The sequence below is a fragment of the Numenius arquata genome, chromosome 1 (assembly GCF_964106895.1).
Source record: "Numenius arquata chromosome 1, bNumArq3.hap1.1, whole genome shotgun sequence".
Classification (NCBI taxonomy): Eukaryota; Metazoa; Chordata; class Aves; order Charadriiformes; family Scolopacidae; genus Numenius; species Numenius arquata.
The window spans coordinates 56348187-56374598 of NC_133576.1; the positions used below are offsets into that span (position 1 = coordinate 56348187).

Sequence of the window (26412 nt, forward strand, 5' to 3'; positions counted from 1 at the left end):
CTGCAGGAAGAGAAGGGTCATAGAAGTTCCTTTTTTTCTCCAAAATGGGCCTCCCAGCTCTCAAGGACTGTTGAATGATGCTCTGAATTATGGTATCCTGAAAGTTCTTTAATTCCCAAGGGAATAATTTTCAGAGTATCAATTTACCTTTACCCACACATTTTATTCTTCTTGTGGGAGTTGAGGTTGTATTATTAGCAATGTGCATTACAGTTTCTTTATTTTTGAAAAAAACCCAAAACAACAAACCCCAAACTAGAAGGAATTTAGAGATAGGCAGCAAGAATAAATATACAGAAAATAATGAAGCTATTGGACTAGTTCATTTGTGGAAATATTAAGTGAAGAGATGACAAAAATAGTGAATGATTCGAAAAGCTGGTGTAAGTGTTATTATTTTCTTTCTATTGTAACACAAGACAGTAGATTTTTAAATTCTCAAACAATTTTATATGATGTGATTTAGTGTTGGTTTTCTTAACTTTTTTGCCTTTTGGTTTTAGTGTTCTATGTGGGCAGCATAAAACTCCAGGCAAATGAAGAAAGTAACACGTCACTAAATGTAGATATAGTAAGTGTTGTGTCTTTTAAAACTTTATTGTAAGGAAGGTTGAAATGGATTTCTTTGTCTACACTTAAAATACTCATACCTTGACATGATTCTTATTATGTTTTTTAGAGTTTTAAGTTTATTTCAAATACAGTTTGCAGTGCAAGTTAATATTTGCTGTGGATGGATCTACTCTCTCTCTCTTAAACAGCTGCTTTGCAGCTAAATTTCAGAATTCCATCTAAGTAAACTTCCTATAGTAAGGGCCTGTATTCTTGATATCACCATTGAAAGTAGGGGGAAGCGCTGGAAAGTCTGGACAGAGAATTAAGAATCTACATTTAAGATACAGGATCTTCCTTTGGAAATTAATTTAGGCACTTTACTTTAGAAAGCGAGCATCGTGAGATGGCAACAGTGTGGGTATAAATTAAGTTGGATTGTACCCTGGAAATAATTCCTATTGAGACTCTCATAAATAGGGTATCGTTCTGTGCTTTTTCTCATGTGGTTAATCAGTTACTAATTTTGCAGTAGGCCTATGTGACATAAGTGTGTCCACTTACACAACACAGCAGAGGTTTAAGAGAACGATATCATGCAAAGCAAGGACCACATAGATTATTCAGTATTGAGATAATACTTTGAGAGTGAGGAAGGGGAAAACTCAGAAAACCCTTCAGAAAACTGAAGGGAGGGGAAAAAAAGGATATTAGCTTGTAAAAGGCCTTGTATCTTTCTCCTACACATCCCTGCCTGCACTCAGTCTCAAATTTCACAGGCCAATCTCTGCACGCGTGAGAGTAGTCAGCAAAATCACTGCAGAGAGCTACTGCACAGGTGCCCATTGAGCACTGAGTTTGGGTAGAGGTACATCCCAGGCAAAAGCCACTTCGGCGTTGTGTTGCGTTTCAGTGGTGATAATTCCTACTGAAACCATCCTAGTGTATTAACGTTATGCCTACAGCTATTCGAAAAACAGGTTTCCTGTCTCTTGAAACTCTTTTTTACTTTTTAGTGGCATATTTATATAGCCAAGTGCTGGGTCCTGCACTTGGGTCACAACAACTCCAGGCAACACTACAGGCTTGGGGAAGAGTGGCTGGAAAGCTGACCAGCAGAAAAGGACCTGAGGGTGCTGGTGGACAGCCGGCTTAACATGAGCCAGCAGTGTGCCCAGGTGGCCAAGAAGGCCAACAGCATCCTGGCTTGTATCAGGAATAGCGTAGCCAGCAGAAGTAGGGAAGTAATTGTGCCTCTGTACTCGGCACTGGTGAGGCCTCACCTCGAGTACTGTGTTCAGTTCTGGGCCCCTCACTACAAGAAGGACAATGAAGTGCTGGAACATGTCCAGAGGAGAGCCACCAAGCTGGTGAGGGGTCTAGAGAACAAGTCATACAAGGAGAGGCTGAGGGAACTGGGCATGTTTAGTGTGGAGAAGAGGAGGCTAAGGAGAGACCTCATTGCCCTCTGCAACTACCTGAAAGGAGGTTCTAGAGAGGTGGGCGTTGGCCTCTTCTTGCAAGGGAATAATGGCGGGACCAGAGGAAATGGTCTGAAGTTGCAGCAGGGGAGATTTAGATTAGATATTAGGAAGAATTACTTTACTGAGAGAGTGGTCAGGCACTGGAACAGCCTGCCCAGGGAGGTGGTGGAGTCTCCATCCCTGGAGGTATTTAAGAAGCGTGTAGATGTGGTACTTCAGGGCATGCTCTAGTGGCTGAGATTGTAGGGTGGGTTTTTTTGTGTGTGTATGGTTGGACTTGGTGATCTCAGAGGTCCTTTCCAACCATGAAGATTCTGTGATTCTGTGATTTCTTAGGTTATGTCAATACCATGTATGTCAGGTGATGTTTTCATCATGGTGCTCACTGTGTGCATGAAACTTAAAAATAACTGGTAATGGTGGCAATCAGAATAAGAATGCAGATCTATAAAGGGCCTTTAGATAGACTGTAGTTTATCCCCGCACCCCTAAGGCTATATCATGCATAATTAGATCATTCCTACCACATCTTTTACCTCAGTTCTTGACATCTTTCTCCAAGGATTCTATGTTACTTATGTCTATTATGGAGCTTGTCGCATTGCTGCCCTTATAGTTAGAAAGCTTGTTCAGTGTCTGGTCTAAGCTGTCTTTGTTGCAAGCAAAACCAAATTCCTCTTTTTCCAACATGAGGTATAGTGAGGTCACTATCCTCTTGCTCATATATTTCATAAATCAAATCCTGATATTCAGTCTATGCTAGATGAGCAAATTCCTTCCATAAGTTGTGGCAATAATGTCATGGTAAATATTTGTTGAAGTGTCTTAATGAGAAAATGTGCTTCTTATCTTTGGAATTTCAGACTGTTAAAACGTGTGAAATGAAAATGTTTCTTTTAAGGCTAAAAATGACTGGGTTTACTTAGCTGTGGAATCTGTGTTTCGAACAGGTTAATAACATAACCATGAACACTCAAGTTACAAAATTAATTGCAATTCCAGCACCTACCCCACAAGAATTGAGGTAAGTAATTTTGAATAAGGATTGAAATCTGTGTTATATTTGAAAAAGATGAAGTCAGACCTTACATGTGGTTAACAAACATTTGACTTTGCATTATTCCTGCACTTCATAAATTTACAATTTCAAGAGTTGTAAGTTATTGTTCTTTAACATAAAGTTCATATTGGTTAAAATAGTCTTAGTTTTGTTTTATATACCACTGGAGTTTGTTTTAAGAAATGGTACATTTGCTGATTTCCCTTTAGGTCCTTCAGTTTCCTTGGGGCTCAACAAGGCCCAAAGGCCTTGCTGTTTATATGCTGATGAATTTAATAATAGTAATAGTAGTAGTAGTAGTACTAGTAATAACAATAACCACCATAACAACAACAACAACAATAATAAAAATAATACCTGAGGACATGAGTTGTGGATTGTTGAGAATGCCAGTCTGGCTGCCACTCTTCAAGAATAAATTATGTTTATAATTTTAGAGATTCAGTCTGTCTTGTAGGAAAATACTAAGAGAACTTTCAAAGCTGCATATTTTTTAATATGTATACTTGGACTTATATCTGTATTTTTGTTTTTGTGTAGTTTCTTCTTTCACAGTCTTTATAAGGAGAAGTTTGAATAAGTGAATACTGCTATTCTCAAAACTACCCTGAAAATCCAAAAGATGTAATTAGCCAACAGGTCTTGTTTGTAGATTAAATCCATATTTCCTACTCATTCTATTTCTGTGGCTTTGAGTATAAATTTAGAATTCTGTTTTAAATCCTTGCTTGTCAAAAGGCAACATTGAGATTTATCTTTTGCTCTTTTAAATAGCTTCTAAAGAAGTGGATTGATGTTAAAATGTGATGGCATTGTTAAAATGTGATGGCAGAGGTTTAAACTTAGTTTGTGGAGTCACTAATAAAAGGCAACTATTAAAAAGTGCAATGCTTTGAGAAGTGATTTTACAATTTTAGAACTGGCATGATTTTAAAAAATCACTGATCAACTGGATTTTTTTTTCTTAGTAATTGCTTGTTCTTTTCATTATATTGCTGTAATTTCTTTAGAAACGTAACTAGAAATCCTCCATAATGGTAACTTTTTATTTTAAAGAATTTCAGAGTTCAGAAAAATGTTGGAAGCAGTAAGTGAGGTAAGATTACTAATTCCTGTTACTGTTTGGAAAACTTTTTTCAGCTTATTTCTGATAACGTCATTATTGAATTATCAGTCCTGTTTTTCCTGACAAAACAATTTTTTTCTGTTTTCACTTGTCATTACAGTCCTCTGTTATGGAATGCAGTGCAGAAAATCAGAGGTTTGTTGTTAATTTTTTTAATGCTTATATATTTAAAAGCTTGCATATTGTCTTGTGATACATCAAGTATGAATGGCTATATAACAAAAGAAAAAAACAACTTTCTGGGAAGTTAAGTTTGAGAAAAGAGCTGGAGAAATATATGTAGGCTGACAAAGGAATTTTGATCCCATTATTCTCCTAGCATTAGTAATTATTTTTTTTTTAGCCAAACTTTATTGCTTTTCATTAATCTTCTGGTGAAGCACAGGCTTGCCTGCCATAGTTCTGCGTGTTTGTATTAGCTGAGTCACTTAGCAACTTAACCCCTAAGGTTATGGGATTTGGGACCACCAGACTTACAGAGCTTGTGAATACAATGCAATCTTTATGAGGGAATTGCTTCAGACATCCCAAGTTGCTGTTCTTTGGCTTGGGAAACCAGCCATCCTCGGGTTAAAGGAAGCCTGAGAAGGTAACCAGTTCAGAGTTTGGAAGCCATGGGGTATCAGAATGGCAAGGTTGCCCCACAGAGGTGATCTGGAAACCCTGAAATGTAGATAATGTATGTCAATTTAATGTATGTCACTCACCACTAAATTCCTGGTCTTTTAAAATGATCAGTTTGGAAACACTATATTCTAAAACAAAATGTGGAACTTCATTTCCCCAAATGCTTGAATTTGGGGGTTATCTTCCTGGGTTAGGATGAAAGAAAAATCCAAAATACTCAAATGGTGATAGACACAAAGTCAGATCACACCTTCATGTCATATACTGTCAGTAGTTAGGGTACTCTTTTCATTCTTTTTAGCTGGAAAGAAGCTTCATTTCGTCTTTTATGTGTTGCCTTTTCATTCAGCTCTGTGTTTGAGTTTGCTGAACATGAAGAATTCTTACTGTAGGTTTGCTAGTTTAGGCAGGGTTTCACATCATCAAACCATAATGGTGAATGTGAAGTTACATGCTTAAGTGGGTCATCTAAGTTCTCTCTAAAGTCAAAAGAGACAACACTGGCCTTTCCCCAGTGGAGATTTCATATACACTGACATAGCCACCTAGGCTAGTTCCTCTCTGGAGTTTCTTTACGGAAACAGTGGAAATGATGTTATTATTTTTACAAAATTATTACTCTTTAATGGCTAACATTAATTAGGGAGGATCCATTTAAGAATCAACAGTGTCTGTAGAGAAAAGAGAAAATAAGCTGCCATGAACTGATGTATTATTACTCTTCTGTTTAGCCTGACATACTGTTTTATGTGCATTAAAAATACCCCCAAATCTGAAAGAACCTAGGAAAAATTTTCTTTCACACTTAGCATTTGTGCTAATGTGCTTTCACGTAGCATTTGATGTTAGTTTCATGCATTGTAAAGATGAGGCAGATCTGTTTCTTGAGTCTAAAGATTTTTCTTCTCATGATAGTATACACTGCAATTTCATAATGAAGCTGGCTGAGAGAGAGAATATAAGCAGTTTAACAGACAAAGCAGAAATAAATCAACTTGGTAAGTTATGCTTTTGTCGCGGACGGAGTGATCAACTTCACTAGTTAGAATGAAGTAGAGAAATATTTATTAAGGTGAAACAGTGATTTAACAAAATCAGTAGTAAGTGTGATAAAACCAGTAGTAAGTGCGATAGTGTTTTATGAGATTCGATGTCAAAGTACATTCTATTATAATTTACTGCATAGAGGACAGGGTCAAACAAGCTGTCGGGGAGACCCTCCCGTTGAGTCACGAGGTTCAGAAAAGACCCCCTCGCTTTCTAAACTCCTTCTCAGAGAGGAGTCTAGGTGCGGCTGGATCCAATCCTAGCCCCAGACTTGCTCAATGGTTTATGTCTAAAGGATTATATATGTGCAATCAACCCTTTATATTACTTAGCTAAGATTTCAAAGTTTAGCATGCTATTAGTCACCGAGAATCTGTTGCGGCTAGGAATCTCTCAACCTCGAGGAGTAGAACCTTAAGCGAGAGTCCTCACAAAAGGGGAGATCCTGGCATGCAGCCCGCTGCCATACAGGAGAGCTCAAAGGGCTCTTGGGCTTTCCACTGTTTATACAGTAAGACAATTGACCTATAGTCATATTCTTATGGGAACAAAATTTCTAGGTCCCCACTCCAGATAGTGTTTTGGCTATGTTGCCAGCCTTCCCCCAAAGTCCAGGTGAAAGTTATCGCAACTGATGTTGTGATGGCCATGATGGCCAAGGCCTGAGCAGGAGCCGGGGGAGGGGGGAAACAGGGAGAGCACACCGCCACAGCTTTAAACACAATCTCCCCACCGTTACCCTTTCAGATTAAATTTTGTATCTTTACACATTGACCTCCAAGTAGCTAAAATAAAAGATAGTTACTTATTTTTAGATAAGAATAATGTTTTGTTGAACAATATGAATACATCAAAATGCACCCTTCTGATTTTTGGGTGGGGAGGGCGAAGATATGTTTAAAAAAATTTCGGTATAAAATTGCTGACTACATTGATAAAACAGACTTTGAAAGGATTAGGTGTAAAAATTGCTTGAGAACATAAACGTGTTACTGAAATGGCAATCCGAATTGTAACATTTATAAAGTAGTCAAGCTTTCTTTGTGATGATGTGACAGTATGGAGTGGTGACTTGTACCATTTGTCTGTGTTTCAAAAGATGTAGTTTTGCATTTTGGTTTGTTTACAATAGCAAAAATAGAAATACCTACTTGTCAGGCATTGAGCAAAACTCTAGGGGTATTGCTGTATTCTGACTGGTCAAGATCTGTTTTGCAAATGTAATTTCATAAAAAAACCCTCAAAATCAATTATGCAATATATACTATAGTTTAAAAAACATAAAACACATGCTTATTTGATTATCCTACTTCACAGTATTAGCAATTTTTATGCTTCAGGGTAAACTAGGTTAATAATGCTTCTTTGTCATCTTAGAACGGTGCTGTTGTTCATCACTGAAGTATTGTTCCTTGACTGCTGAAGAATTAAAAATTCAGTAAGTATAAAAAAAAAAAAAAAAAATTTGACTTGCTTGTTTCTTAAATTTCCTAATGCATTAGAAGAGTCAACTTCCATTTGCAGTGTAATAGCCAGGAAGGACTCCACAAGAAAAACCTGACAGGCATTTTCCTATATAGTTCCCTTCCTATTCCTCTCTCTTCCCATCCCTCCACTTCTCTTTTTTTTTTTAATTTTTTTTCACTTTTTTTCCATCCCTTTTGTGTTCAGCATCAAGTCACCTCTAGGATAGGCAACAAAGGCAGTAATAGTATTTATGGACTTACTAGTTAATAACTACAGCAAAATAGAATCTAAGAACACTCAAAACATTATGGAATTTGTATTTGTTACTAAAGCATGAAACATCCAATCTGATTGATTTAAAAATATACATTAGTATTAGTATGTCCATATCATTTATATATATTCCTGTATTGTAACTAATTTTCTTTAAAATATAAACAATTTTAAATTTAACATGCATTTCTATGCTTTTTTTTACAGTATTATACAATTGCCATCTCATTCTATATGGGTTCCTTTCCGTCGTTCTCATTTTCCTTCTCTCCCTAAAAAGACTTCACCCAAATCCAGCACTTTTCTTTCCCCCACTATGCTTTCCATCAAACAAAGCCCCACAATTAGACCACTGATCCCACCATTCACAGAAATTTCTTTTTCTGGAACTCTCTCCACATCTCCCACTACAAATCCTCTCTCTGAAACTTCTGCTACATCTACTACTGAAACTTCTGTGTCTTCCACCAGTGTTACCACTACACTTCCCTCTTCTGGGTCTCTTGCCCAACCTACCGTTCCAACTTTTCCTTCCATAGCTTCTAATAAATCTGTCACTATTTCCACACCTGCAACAAAATCTGTCACTAATGCTGGTTTCTCAATTAAATCTGATGCTGCGCATCTTACCAAGCCTATTACGATAATTTCTCCTTCTGTAAATTTCACCAAACATTCTGCAGTTTCCTCTTCTGAGCTTCCCTCCAAACATCCAATAGAAATTCCCCATTTTGAGACTACCACCAAATCTGTTGCACAAATTCATCCTGCTACAGATTCGACTGTACCTGTTTCTCCTAACAAAACCATTACTACAGCACCCATTCTTCCCCTTACTCCTTTCACAATAACTTTGACCGCTACTGTTAGTCCTATCAACCATTCTGTCTCAGCTTCTCATCCTCATTCTACTGCTGAAGGCCATGGGAGCACAGGTAAATATGACAAGTAAAATGATTATTTCTTTTTTTAAATTTGAATGCAATTTGCTGAATTTGCTTTTAAACTTTATTAAACAAGATTATATATCTGAGCTGTGACCTTCCAATTACTGTGGAAAACCTGAGACAACTCTAATGAGGTGTGTAGTTATTTTAAAATACATTCTGATGCCTTTGGCCGTGGTGAGTGGTACCTCACCCTACACATAGTTTGGTAACTGTGATAGATAGGTGCTGTGCTAAGTTTCCAAAAGGTACATTTGGCAGGAAAAAATAAGTTACAGAGCCAGCTAGCTTTTTTTTTTAACTAAACTAGTATTTTAAACATTGCAAATCAATGTTGGGTCTTCCTTAAAATATTTTTATTAGGAATATTCTTAGTGGCTGTGTATTTTTGTATGAAGATTGTATGCTGCTTTACAAGCTTCTTTTCAAACAGCTGACCTTATCTTGATTGTATTCTACTTTCAGGCATCCAGTGGCTAAAAATCCAAAATAATAGATTATTTAACATCACTAATGGTCTGATGTGAGGAACTTTGTTATCAATAAAAACGTGGAATTAATGCTGACCATTTGAAACCTTACTCTATGTTTTCCTAAGATTTAAAGTATTGCTATCTGCAAAGTAGCTGCTAGGGAGAAAAAGGAATTCTGTCTCACATAACATGTTGAGAGACCTTACAGGTTGTGATAAGATTTGTCGGTCAAGAGAACTGCTTATTTTTTCTGCTTCTCAAAGCTTGCGTCATTTGTTGAACACAACTTTTAAATAAATGCACAACTTTCCTTTTGTCACAGGAAAGATACTGTCAGCTACCACATACACAACTTCTGTATATACCACCATTAATATCGCCACAGCTGAGCAAATTGTGTCCAAAATAGAAAACGATTTAGCAGCTGGAAAAGTAGAGCCAAAAGATGTAGAAAGAATGATTAGTGAGGTTAGCAAAGTCCTGACTGCTTCTCAACCATTACCACCCCGAATTTCTAACAGGTAGGTCATTCTGGCAATAGATTAAATGTGTGTTGTATTGACTGTCTGGATAAATTGGCTTCAGCAAGTTTCACTTTTTCATAATCTTAATCCAAAAGAATATTTCTTGTTCTTTAATGTACTTACATAAAAAGGAAGGAGTATCATTCTAGTGTTACCAGCTCTACTATAATATAATGCCATAGAAAACTGTATTTTTTTGTGTTGACACTGCAGTAAGTGAGCAGTCTGCTGTATTTTACACTACACTTGGATTGATAGCCACAACTTGCCTGATAATTTTGGGTGTATGTGTTTGGTAATACTAAGTATCTCTTTTTCTTAACAGAATTATAAAACTGGTGGATTATATTGGCTTAAAACTGAACTTTTCAGCAGTGTCTGCTGATTTTGCTTCCCCTTCCTTGGCTCTGGCAGTTGTCAAAACCAACAGCATCCGCTCCAACCAAATGTCTTTTGCTGTCCAGGACTCAGCTGATCTCCAGGTTAAACACTGATAATTCTAAATACTTTAAAAAATCTCAAACATTTATTTTTAAGTATTTATGGTTTTATATTTATATGTATCGTTCTGTATTTATGTCACAATTTCAGGGGGTTTGTTTGTGTTGGTTTCAGAGAAAAAATCCTTTGTTTTTTAAGCCCTCCATAGTTTTTCCTTTCATTTTCTACTACAGTGGAAATAAGTAACAGACTTAGCAGAAACTGGCATTTGACTAATAAGCTGTTACAGAGGGTACAGCCAGAACACCGAATGGACAGAGTGCTTGGTGGAATAACTGCCTCAAAAACCCTGAATCAGGAGTCACTTAATCACCCACCCTGACAGTGCTGAAATCCATCAAGGAGTGTTGCCATATGGCTTCAAGGAGATTAATTGCAGAGGGTTCCAGGAAAGAACTATTATGTTGCTTAGATTGGCCCAAGAGGGCCAATGGGATCCTGGGCTGCATAGGGAAGAGTGTGGCCAGTAGGTCAAGGGAGGTCATTCTCCCCCACTACTCTGCACTTGTGAGGCCACAACTGGAATACTGTGTCCAGTTCTGGGCTCCCCAGTTCAAGAGAGACAGGGAACTACTGGAGAGAGTCCAACATAGGGCTACTAAGATGATTAAGGGATTGGAGCATCTCCCTTATGAGGAAAGGCTCAAAGAGCTGGGGCTCTTTAGCCTGGAGAAGAGAAAGCTGAGGGGAGACCTTATCTATGTTTACAAGTACCTAAAGGGTGGGTTGAAAGATGATGGAGCTGGACTCTTTTCAGTGGTTTCCAGTGATAGGACAAGGGGCAACGGGCACAAGCTGGAACACAGGAAGTTCCATTTAAATATGAGGAGAAACTTCTTTACGGTCAGGGTGACAGAGCACTGGAAGAGGCTGCCCAGGGAGGTCATGGAGTCCCCTTCTCTGGAGATTTTCAGGACCTGCCTGGATGCAGTCCTGAGTAAAGTGCTCTAGGCAATCCTGCTTTAGCAGGGGAGTTGGACTAGATGATCTCTAGAGGTCCCTTCCAACTCTCACAATTCCATGATAGATAATGACATTCATACATTTGTTACTTATGACTAGTTGGTCTCACCAAGAAAGCAGTGCTTTGAAAATTTGGATCCACTTTGTCTCACTCTAAACTTCCTTCCTGGTTGAGGAAATAATTTGGACAATACCGGACTTGGAGGCTTAAGCAAGGAGACAGGGAAAGTTCTGGACAAATTTTGTCACATTCCGTCCTCTCGGAGAAGGAAATAGCTTAATGTAGCATGACCGATAAGTTGTACTGGTACTGTTCTGTGATACTGAAAATGATATGAAATGTTAACATTTGAGTTCTTTCCTATTTTCTTAGCAATATGTGGTGCATGAGTGTGAGATGACTAGGAGGTGGTAGTGCTGAAAAACAGGTATTTGCTAAGTAGTAATTTTCTGGAAATGCCATGGCACTGGCAATGAAATACAGGGAGTTTTCGACAAATATCATCTAGTTCAAACCAGAGCAACAGGAGCACTTTTGTGGAATTGAGTTGGAATTACTTTGGTGACTGTCTAAACCGGTGATCTCCAAACTGGCGTGTCTCCATTGGGGTGTAGGAGGAAAATATATTTTATATGATTAAATATATTTTTAAAAATAATGTTTAATTTTTATCTCATCCTTTTAAAATTTCTATTTTTGTGTATGTTTTATAACATGCATAATATATTAGTACAGTAGTACATGCATATAACTTATAAATAGATATATTTTGGAGTGCATACTCAAAAAATTTTTAGGGGTGATCAAAAAGGTTTGAAGACCACTGGTCTAAACAGAAGAGTTAAACCATATTGTAAGGGCACTGTGGAGAGCTCACACTGTTATTCCTATTACAACCATTCTTTGAATACACACATAATTTCTTTCTTCAGTTCTGCTGATGCTACACATCTCTCAGGAACTCTGAGATGATGATATTTATATGTAAAGGGACTAATGTGTGACAAGAAAATGTTAGAGATTTTGTACTAAACAAAGCTCTTTGTCCTATAAGTACAGCACAGAAAACTGGGTGAAAGTTCAGATTTTTTTTTTGTAATGTTAGATCACTAGGCTCTTGAGATATCTGAATTGTATCCAGTTAATTTTTTTCATTTTTGCCAGCTGATCATAAAGTTACGGTCTATGTTCTTAGGTTCTGCTTAACCTACTGTACTTAAAAAAACTATTGACAAATAATGACTATTTACAGTTTTTCTGAATTCTGACATACTTCGTATGGAGTATACAAATTCTTTGCCTTTGCAGGCTACTGTGCTGTGAAATGTTAATCTCATTACACAGTTACATAGACTTACCTAGGTTGATTCTCTTCACCTTCTTCAAATCAATATTATCTACCAGTGATATGTTCTGTCTGTGTAAGCAAACATGTAAAGACAGAGTATTTTCAATGGTAGGCAGACTTGAAATGAGTTGCATCATTTTCAACCTGCAGATGCTATTTATGCATTGGAGCAGGAGAGGAATGAGAGAGCAGCAGTGAGTTCCTGACAGTGATTACAGAGATACGTATTTCAAAGTTCTAAACTGAAAATAAGTCACAATTTAATTTTTCTTTAGTGACTGAAATGAAGCATAAAAGTTGCATTTATTTTTCAGATATCTCTAGGCATTAATTCAATTAATGACATAAATAATCTTGGATCAATTACACTTCCTTCATCATTGCTGACCAATTTACCTCCTGAAGAGTTGGACTTGGCTTCTAGAATTATATTCAACTTCTTCAAGAAGACCACCGTGTTCCAGGTATCTTTTTGGTCCTCTGTTCTTTGGTTTTAAACTCAAGCCTGGAGCAAAATAAAATATGAATGGACTTTTTTTTTCCCACAAAACACATTTCAGAACTTCCTGATTTAAAACATATTTTTGTCCAGTGCTCACTCTGCATAATAACTGAGTTTGAGGGCACTGTACTGTACAATTGTTTCCTTTAAGGTTTCAAAACCTAATTATTTTTTGTTGTTCCAGGATCTGTCCTTGAAGAATGCATCTTTAATCAGCAATGTTATATCATCAAGTGTTTCTAACCTCACAATTAGCAACTTAAAGGCAAATGTTACTGTCACTTTACAGAATATCAAACCTAATCAGGTATGATTTACATTTGGGCAGACAAAGTACAATTTTGTTAACTCCACTGGAGTTTTTATAGAAGAAATACTGTATTAAGAATACAGATCGGTTGGTTCTGCTTTACTACTGTGGACATTTAATCTCCATCTGGACTTTCAAAATCACTCATCTTTGCTTATTTATCACTGGTATAATTTTTTCTTCCCAAATGGTTTCAGGTAATTTTGCTCTATCACTTATCCATCCAGGTTTTATCTTTCCTACCTACTCTTCTGTTTTATTCTTCGAAGAATAAACACTCTAAGATGAGAGCCTGACAGCGGGAGTTGCTACAGAGTTGCTGCAATAATGATGTTTGTAGGTGCTGCATGGCCAGAAAGCAATATAAGTCTTTTTTCTTAGGGGGAATGTTGTTCCTTAAACTGGAACACAGGTTTGTGTCATCTGAAATTATTAGGGCTCATATACGGCATCTCTTTCCTAAATGAGCATCAAGTATTAAAATCTTCTATACCATATTTTAAAAGACTTAAAAATACTAAAATACTATAAACTGAAAATGTAGGGATTCCACTAATGTACCTGAAGCTTTTTTCCTAGATCTGGCTTAGTGTAGCCTTTACTTGTATTGATATAATACTGAGTTTTGAGATATAACTGTAGAATTATTAGTATTCATAGCAATATACTGTATTACTGCTACTATTTTTAGGATTTTTATATGTGTGTGGGAAATCTATATGTAAACCTTTAACATCATAGTAATTTAAAGTGATCAAATGTTTGCAAATGAAAAAGTTTTTCCTTTTCTGTGTAGCCATTTTCTTGATAAAATCAGGAAAGATGAGAAATTCCGAGAATTTGTATAGTGTGGGAAGGCAATGAAAGATCATTCATAATGTTCGACCAGGACTAGCTAGCTCCTGTATAGTGACTTCAGATTTCTTCAGCATATTTTCACTTGTCTATTTCCATATTAATCTATTCTATGCACCTAAATTCATTTTCCATCCATGTAAAACAGGTATATTTGTCGTATACAGTATTTATTCTTGCCTGCATTTTGTAGATAATTCATAAATTACTTTATGATAAACTCATAGTTTGGTAAAGCATTATTTTTTTTACCTCCCAAACAGGATAATTCGACAGTTAGATGTGTTTTTTGGGACTTTAATAAAAATGGTAAGTAATTGAGATCACCCAAGATACCATGCTGTTTTAGCAATGTTAACTCATGTTAATATAAATGAAGGCTTTCATAACAAAGCTGTTTTCTTTAACAGGTGGACATGGAGGCTGGTCATATGAAGGTTGCATAGTTAAAGAAAGTAGAGTAAACGAAACAGTCTGTTCATGCAACCATCTCACAAGCTTTGCAGTTTTGATGGTAATTATTTAAAAAATTATGCAGTCTTACCCTGATTCAAGAAAATATTTAAGCATGTGTTATCTTTAGCAAATGAAGATTCGGTAAGCACATACCACCTATGAAATACCACTCAGGTTCTATTCACTTCAGTGTTAGTACTTGTAGTTATAAAATTAGTCATGTGCTTAAGCTGCTTGTTGAATGGGAGCCCATGAGTTCCAATGAAGTAAAAAAATCCAAAAGTTCTTATTAAACTGCAGCTTTTACATGTAGGCAGTTGTTTATATTGCAGGAAATGAAAATTAGGACAAATCAAATTTAAAACAGGTTTTTAATCAAATGGGATCTTACAATTAGAATCATAGAATATCTCAAGTTGGAAGGGACCCATAAGGATCATCAAGTCTAACTCCCTGCTCCTTGGAGGACTAGACTGGCTTTTCTGTTTTTCAGTTAACTTTTTATAAGATGCATGATGAAAATAATGGTTTCTTTTTTTTTTTTTTCCAATTGCAGAGGGAAAGGTGCATTTGGGGTTTTTTTGATCTTTTTCCATTTAAGAAACATGTTCTCTGAAATAAACTTCTGTTTCCATTTTAGAACTTGTATGGAAATACTGCTTTGAATCCCACACAAGAATTGGTGCTGACTTTTATATCCTATATAGGCTGTGGACTCTCTGCAATTTTTCTTTCTGTTACTCTCGTGACCTACATAGCCTTTGAGTGAGTACCTGTTCAACTAAGCTCCCATTATTCTTCAGTTATGATTGCTTTTAGTCTTCATTGCAAAGTCCTTTCCAATAGTTATGAATTCTGTCACCACTAATAATGCACAAATTTGTTCAGTCTAGCAGGAAGGTGTTGATTCAGTCTTCAGGAATGTTAATCTTGTGGACAAGTGAATTAATTATGAGGCTCTATGCAGTAAGAAGTGAGCACTCAAATATTTTATAATGGATTATCATAACAGAAGTGTGAAAGAATGTGTTTAATATACAACATATATAGAGCAGTGCAGAATGATAGCATTTTTAAGCACATTTGTATTCTTTGCTGTTTGTCAGAACATTTTCTTATGTTTGAGCCTTAACTACTGAATCCTCCATATTATGTTTTGGAAATCCTCCTTGAAGTTATTTGGCACACACTTGTTCTCTCATTATCCTGTCATCAAGAACTTACTTGTCTCCATCAAGGTTTTAGAAGCCCAGTCAAAAGCCTAATCTATCTTAGCAATAAGGAACAGTCACATTTTGTTTTTTTGGAAGTAATGTAACAAGAAGAAGTCAAACATACAATGTGAAAAAACATAATCACAGTGCTAAACTCTAGGAATCCAAGTTATTGTTTGTATTTGTGTGACCTTATTATAACAAACTGTATTCATGCAGACTGTTAATTTGGAAGTCTTTTGTAAATTAGTCTCTGCATGTATAAATGTGATATATGAAGCATTATATATGAATAAAAATATATAAAAATTTTTTTTCTTGGCATTTGTGCACGAAGGACTACAAGACAAAAAGTAAGCTAGGGATCCACAGACAATTGATGTCATCTCACTAATTTGCTTTTTTAGGAAAATCCGGAGAGACTACCCTTCCAAAATCCTTATTCAGCTGTGTGCTGCATTACTTCTGCTCAACTTAGTTTTCCTCCTTGACTCATGGATCGCACTGTATGATACACGAGGCCTGTGCATTGCAGTTGCAGTATTTCTTCACTATTTCCTCTTGGTTTCCTTCACCTGGATGGGCCTAGAAGCGTTCCACATGTATCTGGCCCTTGTGAAAGTCTTTAATACCTATGTGCGGAAATACATTCTTAAATTTTGCATTGTTGGTTGGGGTATGTATTTTTTATTGTATTATTTTTTATTAGCATCCTTTTGGATGCAAAATAGATAGACCCTCTTATCAAGTATTTCAGTGAATGTGACACAGTTCAGAAATGAAAATGAAGCAGTCATTAAATGTTATGACCTTGCAGTGTTCATTATCAGTAAATCTGATCCTATGTAGTCCACCTTTCTTTTGGGATTTAGGGATTTAGGGAACTCCCCCCTAACTGCAGAACTGAGGCTGCCGCAATGCAAATTGTTAATGAATTTCCCTTGTGCAAGTAAAATAGAACCAGTTTTTTCCATTTAGCAGATGGATAGTGTCAGATCTATTTTGAAAATAAATGCCAGTAAGTATATATATTCCATTTCTGGGATAGCACAGTGGCTAACAAAAAGCAGCAAAACAGATCTAACTGGATAAAGGATGAAGAGATTTTGGACCTGATTATCCTCTCTGGCTACTGGGGTAAACATGAGTGAAGGCACTAAAATCAATAGAATTGTTTTCCTAAAACAGATGTAAGAAAAAGAAAACAGGTATCCTGTATTTGATGTTTTAACTCAGTTTGACGATGGTATTTGTTGCCTTATTCAGAAAGGTTTGGAGGTAACTGTGGAGAAGAACTCTTGTTTCTTTGCAAGCTACGCTCCTGAGCAGTTTTGAATGCTCTGGTTTTTAGGTTCTTTCAGATAGCTAGTAGTCAACAGAATTCAACAGACAAATTTCAGAAACAAGTTGTAGATTTCACAGAAAAACAATAATTTCAAGTAATCATAATACTGTCTTTGTCATGATTTTCACTTACGTGTTTGCTCATAATCTCTTAGGTTTACCAGCAGTAGTTGTGTCCATTGTGTTGGCAGTATCACCAGATAATTACGGACTTATAACCACTGGAAGGGTTTCAATAAACAGACCTGATGAATTGTGAGTTAAAGAGAGGTGCTTTTTTTGGGGTGGGTGGGAGATTCTATGAAATTGTTTTCTTTAAAGTAAAGGTGGGGAAGGGAAGGGAGCAATGGGAGAGCTTTGAAAAGGTATAGCTCTACAGTATGTCGTGTTTTGTGGTTATTGCCTATATGAAAGCTCTTACCCTTTGGCCAAAAAAATACTTTTTACTAAAGAGGCAAAAATAGTTTGCATGTGCAACAAACCACACCTTTGTCTCATGTTTATTTTACTTAATTTCTGTTTCTGATAATGGTTGACACACTGTTCTTGTGTTCTAGCTGCTGGATTAAAAACAGAATTGTCTTCTATATTACTGCTGTGGGATACTTTTGCCTGATATTTCTGATCAATATCAGCATGTTCATTGTTGTGCTGATCCAGCTGTGTCGTATCAAAAAGAAAAAACAACTTGGTGCTCAAAGAAAAACCAGTATTCAAGACCTTAGGAGTGTTGCTGGCCTCACATTCTTGCTGGGAATTACTTGGGGATTTGCTTTCTTCACCGTAAATGAGGTATTTACTTACCTCTTTACCATTTTCAACACTTTGCAAGGTAAGTTTATTCTTCATGTGATAGCCCATTGCGTACAATGTAATGAGCAAAACATTTGGAAATGGCATTTTCTTGATTCAGCAATAAAGATGTAATTTTGATACGTGCTTTAACATGTTAATTAAATTAGAGATTTTACTGTTTTACTGTAAATTACAGGTATGTTACAATAAGGTACAGGAAAGCTAGCTACTATTTATATGTATAGAGTGTTTGTATCTATAAATATTAACATCTTTAAAATTGTCATGGGATTGTCATGAAATTGTCAGAGTTGGAAGGGATCTCTAGAGATCATCTAGTCCAATTCCCCTGATAAAGCAGGATTGCCTAGAGCACATTACTGACGACTGCATCCAGGCGGGTCTTGAAAATCTCTGGAGTAGGGGACTCCACAACCTTCCTGGGCAGCCTGTTCCAGTGCTCTGTCACTCTCACCGTAAAGAAGTTTTTTCTATGAGAAAAATAGAATGGAACTTCCTGTGTTCCAGCTTGTGCCCGTTGCCCCTCGTCCTGTCACTGGGAACCACTGAAAAGAGTCTGGCTCCATCCTCCTTCAACCCACCCTTTCGATACTTGTAAGCATTAATAAGGTGTCCCCTCAAAACCAGACACCACTGGAAGTGACTGTATTTTTCTAGTCAACAGATGAATTGTAAATACTCTTACTGTAAGTGTTCATATAATAATGCAATTAATGTTGTGAAAACTGTATCATTTCTCCACTTACCTATGGCTTAAGGGTGAGGTGTGACATTCAACAAAGGGCCATTGAGACAGGCAAGGCTGCAAAATCTGAAAGTTAGTGATCTAACTCTTAAGCATGGCCTTTTGTACTTAAGAACATATAGGAGGTAGATATGAGGACATACAGCTTTGCCAAAGCCAGGATGCTACTGGACATATCCAAAAGCAGAGTTTGAGAGGCTGCAAAAGCTTTCATATAAATATTAGGTACCGTAGGTGCCGACAGTTATCTAAGTATATCTGAATTGCCCAACTGAAGTTTGGATTCAAACCTCTGCTAACTGGCACTTTAGATGGCTGGCTGGCTGATTTCCCAGAGAGATTAAAGCAATGAAAATTGCAGTTCAGTGTATTTCTGTTGGCTATGTTGATTTTTTTGAGTACCTTACTCTTTGGTAAATTGAGGGGTTGAACCCACATCTTCCTAGGTCTTGCATGGGATTGTGTTCAACTAACGCAAGAGTAGATTCTGTGTGGTCAGAGCAATCTGTGTGAAAGTGAATCTAATGTGAAAGTAAGTTCCCCTTTTACCCAGTTTTAAGTTAGGTGCTAGGCAAATTTACATATTAGAAGTAATAAAGGTATATAAATTGTATTGACTTTAATTAAGCTTATTCCAGTGTTTCAAAACTGTATTTGAAAATGGTATAGAACCATCTGGGTAGAGCAACACTTAGTTACATTCAAAAATTCATCCTAATAAAAGCCAAAGTTAAGAGAGATACTTCAGCAAAGAAAGATGGGAGTAATCTCTTCTACTGGAATGTTACATGCTTAACTGGCCCTAAAAGCAGTGTAAACATAGCATACACGCATGTCTACACCAGTCTGATTTTAGTTTTCCTTCATATTATTTTCTATTCATAGTAAACCTAAAATCTGTTCTCAGGGACACACTGCAGCTGGAAAATTGTGCTAAGACTGAATGCCATTTTCCTTAAAGGAGGATGATGACGATGGACTTTCAGCAAGGAAAGTTAGGTCACACCCTGTGCCAGTGAAAACTGAATGAGAAGCAGACAGTGAGTCTGCGAAGTGGCACTGGCAAGAGACAGGGATGAGCCCCATCCCTTCTAGAAAATACTTGGCTGTGAATTTGTGGTAAAGGGGGTACCATTTATTGTTATTTTAGATAAGAGTTATTTTCTTTGTATGAATGCGCAAAATTTTGTAGTATTACTGGTTCTGTTACAGTTGGTGGTAACAGGCTAGCTGCTAATGAAAGATGGGTCAGTGTCACACCATCTGCTAACAGCTGCATAGCCTGACAGTGTTGTATCATACCCTCTGTTTGACATTGCTTTGAAGTCTTTTCCAAAAGTGTTAAGTAAATTTCAGGATCCACAGAATTTTTCACTTCCTGTTTGATAAAAGGAAACTTCATTATGCACTTTGTGGATTTGGTTATATTTGTTGTTCTAGTATTTGTGTGTATGATTCCTCTTATGTATATAAGGGAAAAGTACTCTTCAGTGTTCAGATTGCAAACTTTTTCACCAAAGAAAGGTGTCATTACTTTTGATTAGAAATTTAAAAGAAATTAAAGAAAACCAAAACATTGTTTATTAAAAAGTAGCAAAGTCAATTTTGCAACATTCTCTGACATTATTGCTTTGCAGGGTTCTTCATTTTTATCTTCTATTGTGTAACAAAGGAGAATGTCCGTAAACAGTGGAGAAGGTATCTCTGTTGTGGGAAATTTAGACTGGCAGAAAACTCTGGTAAATACAAATTTTTATTTTTATTTTTTTTACTTTGAATACTTATACTCAGTATTAAGTTCCTAGTATTTTGTTATACTTTTAAAATAAAATATCAATAAGTGATGTTGCTACAGTTGCAGGTCTAATTATCCAAGGTATAATAAGATGGTAGTTAATGCAATTCTTACATGCTGTTGCATTAAGCTGTTAACTGCAGTTGATCTCTTCCACTGCAGTATAAAGGCATGTCTTTGCAGAAGATTTTTGATCAGTTAGAAACTGTAAAATTTGTTCCACCTTGTAAGTCAGCTCTAGTTTTACCAGTGACTTCCACAAAAACAAGGAGAAGCATAGTTTAAATCAAAAAAAGAACTACAAATGATTTTATGCTGTTTTGTTAGTCAGTGATTGACTTCTCATAAAGCTATATAGTTTTTATACACTTTCACTTAGAGGATCAGCTGTACTTTAGTTACCTTTCTGGTCTGGTCTGCAGTCTTAAAGCTGTGACAGTTGGCTGCTTGTACTTAAAAAGGGCCAAGAGAAAAAGGAACTAGATTTAAATAATTTTAAACATCAAGAATCATGAAATTCTTAGGAGAATACCGTTCTGTGTAGAATACTTTGAGGAGAGTGAGTAGAGCCTTGTTTTTATTTTAATTCAGTTGCATTAGTAACTCTAGTTTTATATTTTGCTTGTATGAGTTGTGCTATTTTCTGTAACATGTATCCGTTGTAGACTGGAGTAGAACTGCTACTAATGGTTTAAAGAAGCAGACTGTAAATCAAGGAGTATCCAGTTCTTCCAATTCTTTACAATCAAACAGTAACTCCACTAACTCTACAACACTGCTAATGAATAATGATTACTCAGTGCACATGAATGGAAATGGTATGTATAATGCAAAATAGTATTTCTCAAGTTTTCTTTTTTCTTAAGAGTGCTATGCTCTTTCATGCTTACGTAAAATGAAGCGCTGACAAAATACTATTGATAAGTATAGGGTCAGAATATTTCATGATGTCCTCACAAATGTTTTACGGGACTATAGACAAAGTTTTAAAATACCCATTTCTCCTACTCAGTGGGAACTCTTGATTTATATATGAAATAGTAGGTAATATTTATTGTTAGAGCAATTATTTACCAAAAGCTGCTGGTAACACTTGTCACCTGAATATATGACAATAAACTTCAAGCATGTTTTAAAACATTTATATTTTAAACCTTATTAAAACAAACATTGCCTGAAAAAGAAAGACATACAGTATAACATATATAAAGTATGAAAAAATCACGTGGAAAGTAATAAGAGGAAGAACATTAATAGAATGCTCACATGGAAGCTGCTTATGAGAGGAGAAGTAAGAGGAAATGGAAACTGTAATTTATAAAATCACCTCAGTGAACAGAGCACAGCTGAGAGGGCTGCCTCACTGTTGGCACCAGAGTAAGTATTGAAACTAAATTTCTCTATAGCTCTTAAAAACCCTTGTGGGTTTTTTAAGGATGTTTTTGCCTTACAGAAATCTATCTTTGTTGCAGGAAACAATTTTTCAGAAGTAATATTCTCTATCCTTCCTGTTCTAACACAGTACTGTCCTCTGAACTGTTACCATCTGCTCTGTTCCTGAAAAGTTGAAATGCAGGTGTATGTAGCACTCCAATCAATTTCACTTGCAAATTGGTGTGGCTTATTTGTCTGTTGAGAAAACTAGATATGAATCTCCATTGAATGTACTTATTTAAAAATTATGTTTTTCCAGTGTCCATAATCTAGTTTTTCACACTCTTGCTGGACGCATGTCATGCTGCTGATTTGAGCTCTCAGTAAAGACAGTAATTTTTTCAAAAAGAAAAATAACGTATAAATCTGTAATGTATGAAAGTCTAAATTGAGCAAAATTTACAGGACATTATTCCTGTGTGCCTAAGGTATTTTTCCCAGTTGATCAGGAGTTGAGGCTAAGAAGTCATGCCATAGTATGAAGTTGTAGAACACACTCACAGAGGCTGTGTTGTCCTCATTTCCTGTCAGAAGACAGCAGATAATCAGTGGGATTATCTATCTCAGCAGATAATCTCTCAGATGGACAGAGTAAAAGCTATGGAATTTGTATGTGCTGCCCCTTTAATAGGTTACTGTCAATTCGGATGTACTAGCTGTATATTGTAAAGAAATCAGAACATTTCAGGAAATGGTATTTGGACATGCCCTGAACAGCTTTACAAATTTAGCTTGTAAAATTAGTTTGGTTTTTTGTTGTTGTTTTGGTTTTGGTTTTTTTTTTTGGTTACTCCTTTAGAAAACCTCTCTGTTTGGATACCACACAATGCAATAATTAACATACTTTGTATCTAACAGGTCCGTTGAGAACCAGAATCCAGTAACACTCACTGTTATCAGATACAAAGCAAGGCAATATTTTTAGTAATACCTTTCAAAGAGTGAGAAATTTTCAGGCACAAAACCCGGCATGTCTTGTAGGGGTTTTTTCTTAGCTATGTTAGTTACTCTGATGAAAGATGCCACTTCTCCCTTAAACATTTGACATGCTTATACACAGCTACAAAAGCATTCTGGCTACTTTTCTTGACAAAAAAGAAAGATAGCAACAATGTTTTATTGAACTTGTTTGTACTGGTTGTAGCAACTGAGTGGTCCTGTTGTAGCTTTCCAGAATAAGTTTTTGTTGATTTGAGTAGTGTTTTAGAATAAGATGCAAAATTGATGATCTAAACCATTGAGCAATGCCCATTCTGTGTGATGTGCTCAAGTTCTGTCCTAGTATTCACATAATTAGATCTTTCCAGTGTGAGAGTCTGTATATCCTGTGCTAACAGCTTCTCAGACAAAGCAACTGAAAGAACTTTTATAGAACTTTGTTCGTATACACTCATGAACCCAGATGTCTCAGATGACCCACCTCATCACCTTTTGAATGCTGTGAACCCTGTACCACATCCTCCATTCATATCAAAAGGGTTGTATGATACTTTGCCTGCATAGTTTGTTTGACTAAATAACTCTTCTTTAGGGCTTCCACAAGAAGAGGCTAAATTTATGCTTGGATAGAGTTAGTCTTCCCAACAAAGCTCTTTGAGGCAATTTCTTATGCTTAATCTTTCAAACGCAGGGCAGTTGTGTCTCAGAAGAGCTGGGCAAATGCCTCCAAAAGGTAGTTGACTGCTGTTAGATAGGAACATGGGATCTTCTAATTTGCTGTACCTGATTTCCCTCTTACAACTAGAACTTCAAAATAACATTGCAATACTTCATTTTTAAAAGTGAGTTCCAAAAAGAAAACAGTCTAGAAATTAAGACCTATGTCATAAACATACTGAGCTATAAACACTTAATGGTTTTGGCTTCACTACTTCCACTGAAATGCTATTCCAAATGCAGGATTGAATGACTTGCCATGGTTAAGTTTGGGGTGTCTATACAGCCTGTGGCTTTGCTCGCCTGCTGGACTGTGTAACTTCATCTTTTCATGGCATACTAATATTTCCTTGTTTTTGGTTTTTCTCTTACAGGTTTGCATGTTTGGGAAACTACCATTAGGTATCAAATGGCTGAACCTGCAGATTTCCTCACTGAGAAACAGAAACCACCCTTCTGAATTTGTTCACAGAATAGCCTTATTTTCTTCTCAGATTAGGGCACAGCTATTTGAACACTCCTAAAACAAACCAGTTGGAGTCAGCCAGGGGGTTAAATAACTATATATGCACAATTACAGTATCAGCAAATATAGTGACTTTCTGTCATTTCAGTCTTTATCAGATTTGAATTGATTAACAAAGCACTTTCTCATCTGTTTACATTTTTGCTGGTTTAGTGCTTGATGGCCTTTTAAATTAACAATTAAATATTAGACTTTAAGAGGTTTTGCATAATCTCTTGGGCCAATGCTTCCATTTTGTGGGTCAAGTGGCAGCCCAGTAGTTTGGCATGGAATTTGTAATCTTTGACAGCCATCACCACAAACCCACTCCCTTAAACTCCCATCCTGAGGTGTTTAAGTTAAATGCATTATATTTTCAAATTGGTAGTAAGCTTTATCAGCTAGAAATACATGTTCACATCTTATTTTAAAAATGCTGACTTTCATTCCAAAGACAAGTTTGCCAATGAGACTTTGATACAACTGATACACTGACATCTGCTTGAATCAGTAGGGTAACCGCTGAAGGGTATGCAGTCTGCCTGAAGTGAAGGATTAGTTTGGGTAGACTGCTACTAAACCTGTGTGCTTGGGGGCCCTGGCCCAAGCAGAATAGAGAAGAGCAGGCCAGACTAGTCACTCAAGCAGAAGAATCCTTTCTGCAGGGAGGGATTAAATGCAGGGGAGAGACGTCACCAAATACTTCTCCCTCTGGTGACCCCAACAAGAAATAGTTGAAGAGCATCCTGTAATGTGGCCCTTACCCTTCTGGAAGGGTTCAGAAGCTTGAGGTAGTGAGATAGTGAAAGGGGAAGACAGAGCTAAAGCAGGATTTCTGCTGCAGGATAGGGGAGGTATTTGATGGACTGAATACATCGGCGTACTAGAGAGGATTAAATTTTGATCCCTATAATAGAATCATCTTTCACTGCCTAGAGGTTTCTCACCAATGTGTTTCCTCCTCCCAAAAGCATAAACCACAAGCAGTTTCCATCTTCACTGTTGCGTCTTTTCAGTAGATTTACTGAACTCTACTAAATCATGATGATGTTTGCATATGAAGTGTTGTAAATATTAACACAGAGCAAATTTGGATGTGTTTTGTTTTTTATTAATGCTGTTTCTGGTATAAACGGTAAATGACAGCTCTGCGTCTGTGTTTGTGAACTCATTTCTCAGTGTTCAACAAAATGATCCCCTCCCAAAAGAAATACTATTTTCGCCATTGTGGTATTCCTTATCATTTACTCCTACTGATATGATACATATGATATCAGGATTCTGGCAGATCTTTTAAACTTGACTGCTTTGGGAAAAAAATACAATTTCCAACCAGAAGCATTTGCACAAATACTTAAAAAAAAATCCTAATTATCATTAAAATTATCTAGGACGTGGTGCATAGAGGTGGGAGATTCTGTCCAGTGAATTTTGTGGACCATTTCATTAATAGGCTGCAATCAGCAGTGGTGTCACACATGTTCATTGTAGATTCACCTCAATGCATAAGATTCTCAGTCTAAATATGGCTTAGACCCATGACTGGACCTAGGCCATATTCAAATTGTCCTCTAGAAATAAATGCTGCAAGTTGAGTGCCTTTCAAAGGAAAAAAATACCCTTGTTTTCTCAAACACTTTCTTGTTTCAAATGCATGGCAAACCCGAGAAGTCTTTTAAACGTAACTTCTTAAAGTAAAACTAGAATGAAAAGTATTTTGCATCTTACCTAGTGATATTTATTCCAAGTCAAAGTCTACATTCTGAGAATTGTGTCTTTCACTGTTTAAAATACGAAATCCTATCGTGCATAAACGTATTAACATCTCTCTTACTGGTTTCACACAGGAGGACGTATACAGAAAAATCCTCATTTTGAAATTGTTGCAGGGATAAAATGAGAGTGCATGAACTCCCTGCAATGACTAGAAAAGCATGGGAGACTTGATTCTAAATCTTTCTGATAGGGGATGCACTTTTTTTTGTTTCAACAGGCCATCTTTCCAATGAGAAGAATGGCGTTTCTTTCAGTGTACAGAATGGTGATGTGTGTCTCCATGACTTTTCAGGCAAACAACTTGTATTTCAAGAAAAGGATGATACAGGCAGCCAAAAAAGCCGTATCTCGCTCAGAAGGACTTCAAAGAGGGGAAGCCTAACTTTTATTGAGAAAATGTGATTTCCTTTTAAACAGCACATTGTTTTACAGTGTGAAGTAGAGATTTACTTTAACAGTTTTACATAATGTGAGCAGACCAAGAACTGATTTTATTTAATATATGGTACTGGAACTTCAAGGCAGCCATGCAATGGATTGACAAGGACAATTATTAACCAAAAAAAACCCCAAAAAAACAAACCAAAGGGAAGCTACTATTTTGACAAGGT

General features: G+C 36.5%; 1 protein-coding gene across 1 annotated transcript in view; it reads left to right on the forward strand.

Moving 5' to 3' along the window:
* Positions 1–26203, forward strand: part of ADGRG2 (adhesion G protein-coupled receptor G2) — a 51832-nt gene extending 25629 nt beyond the window's left edge. The window contains exons 8-27 of the mRNA XM_074160513.1: positions 504–571; positions 2987–3060; positions 4153–4192; positions 4323–4357; positions 5765–5847; positions 7274–7334; positions 7844–8571; positions 9379–9577; positions 9906–10062; positions 12708–12857; positions 13080–13202; positions 14324–14369; positions 14471–14574; positions 15157–15281; positions 16138–16406; positions 17230–17329; positions 17632–17906; positions 20273–20374; positions 21096–21248; positions 26019–26203. Of these exons, the coding sequence (XP_074016614.1) occupies positions 504–571; positions 2987–3060; positions 4153–4192; positions 4323–4357; positions 5765–5847; positions 7274–7334; positions 7844–8571; positions 9379–9577; positions 9906–10062; positions 12708–12857; positions 13080–13202; positions 14324–14369; positions 14471–14574; positions 15157–15281; positions 16138–16406; positions 17230–17329; positions 17632–17906; positions 20273–20374; positions 21096–21248; positions 26019–26203 (3077 nt within the window). The remainder of the gene's footprint in view (positions 1–503; positions 572–2986; positions 3061–4152; positions 4193–4322; positions 4358–5764; positions 5848–7273; positions 7335–7843; positions 8572–9378; positions 9578–9905; positions 10063–12707; positions 12858–13079; positions 13203–14323; positions 14370–14470; positions 14575–15156; positions 15282–16137; positions 16407–17229; positions 17330–17631; positions 17907–20272; positions 20375–21095; positions 21249–26018) is intronic.
* The last annotated feature ends 209 nt before the right edge of the window (positions 26204–26412 follow it).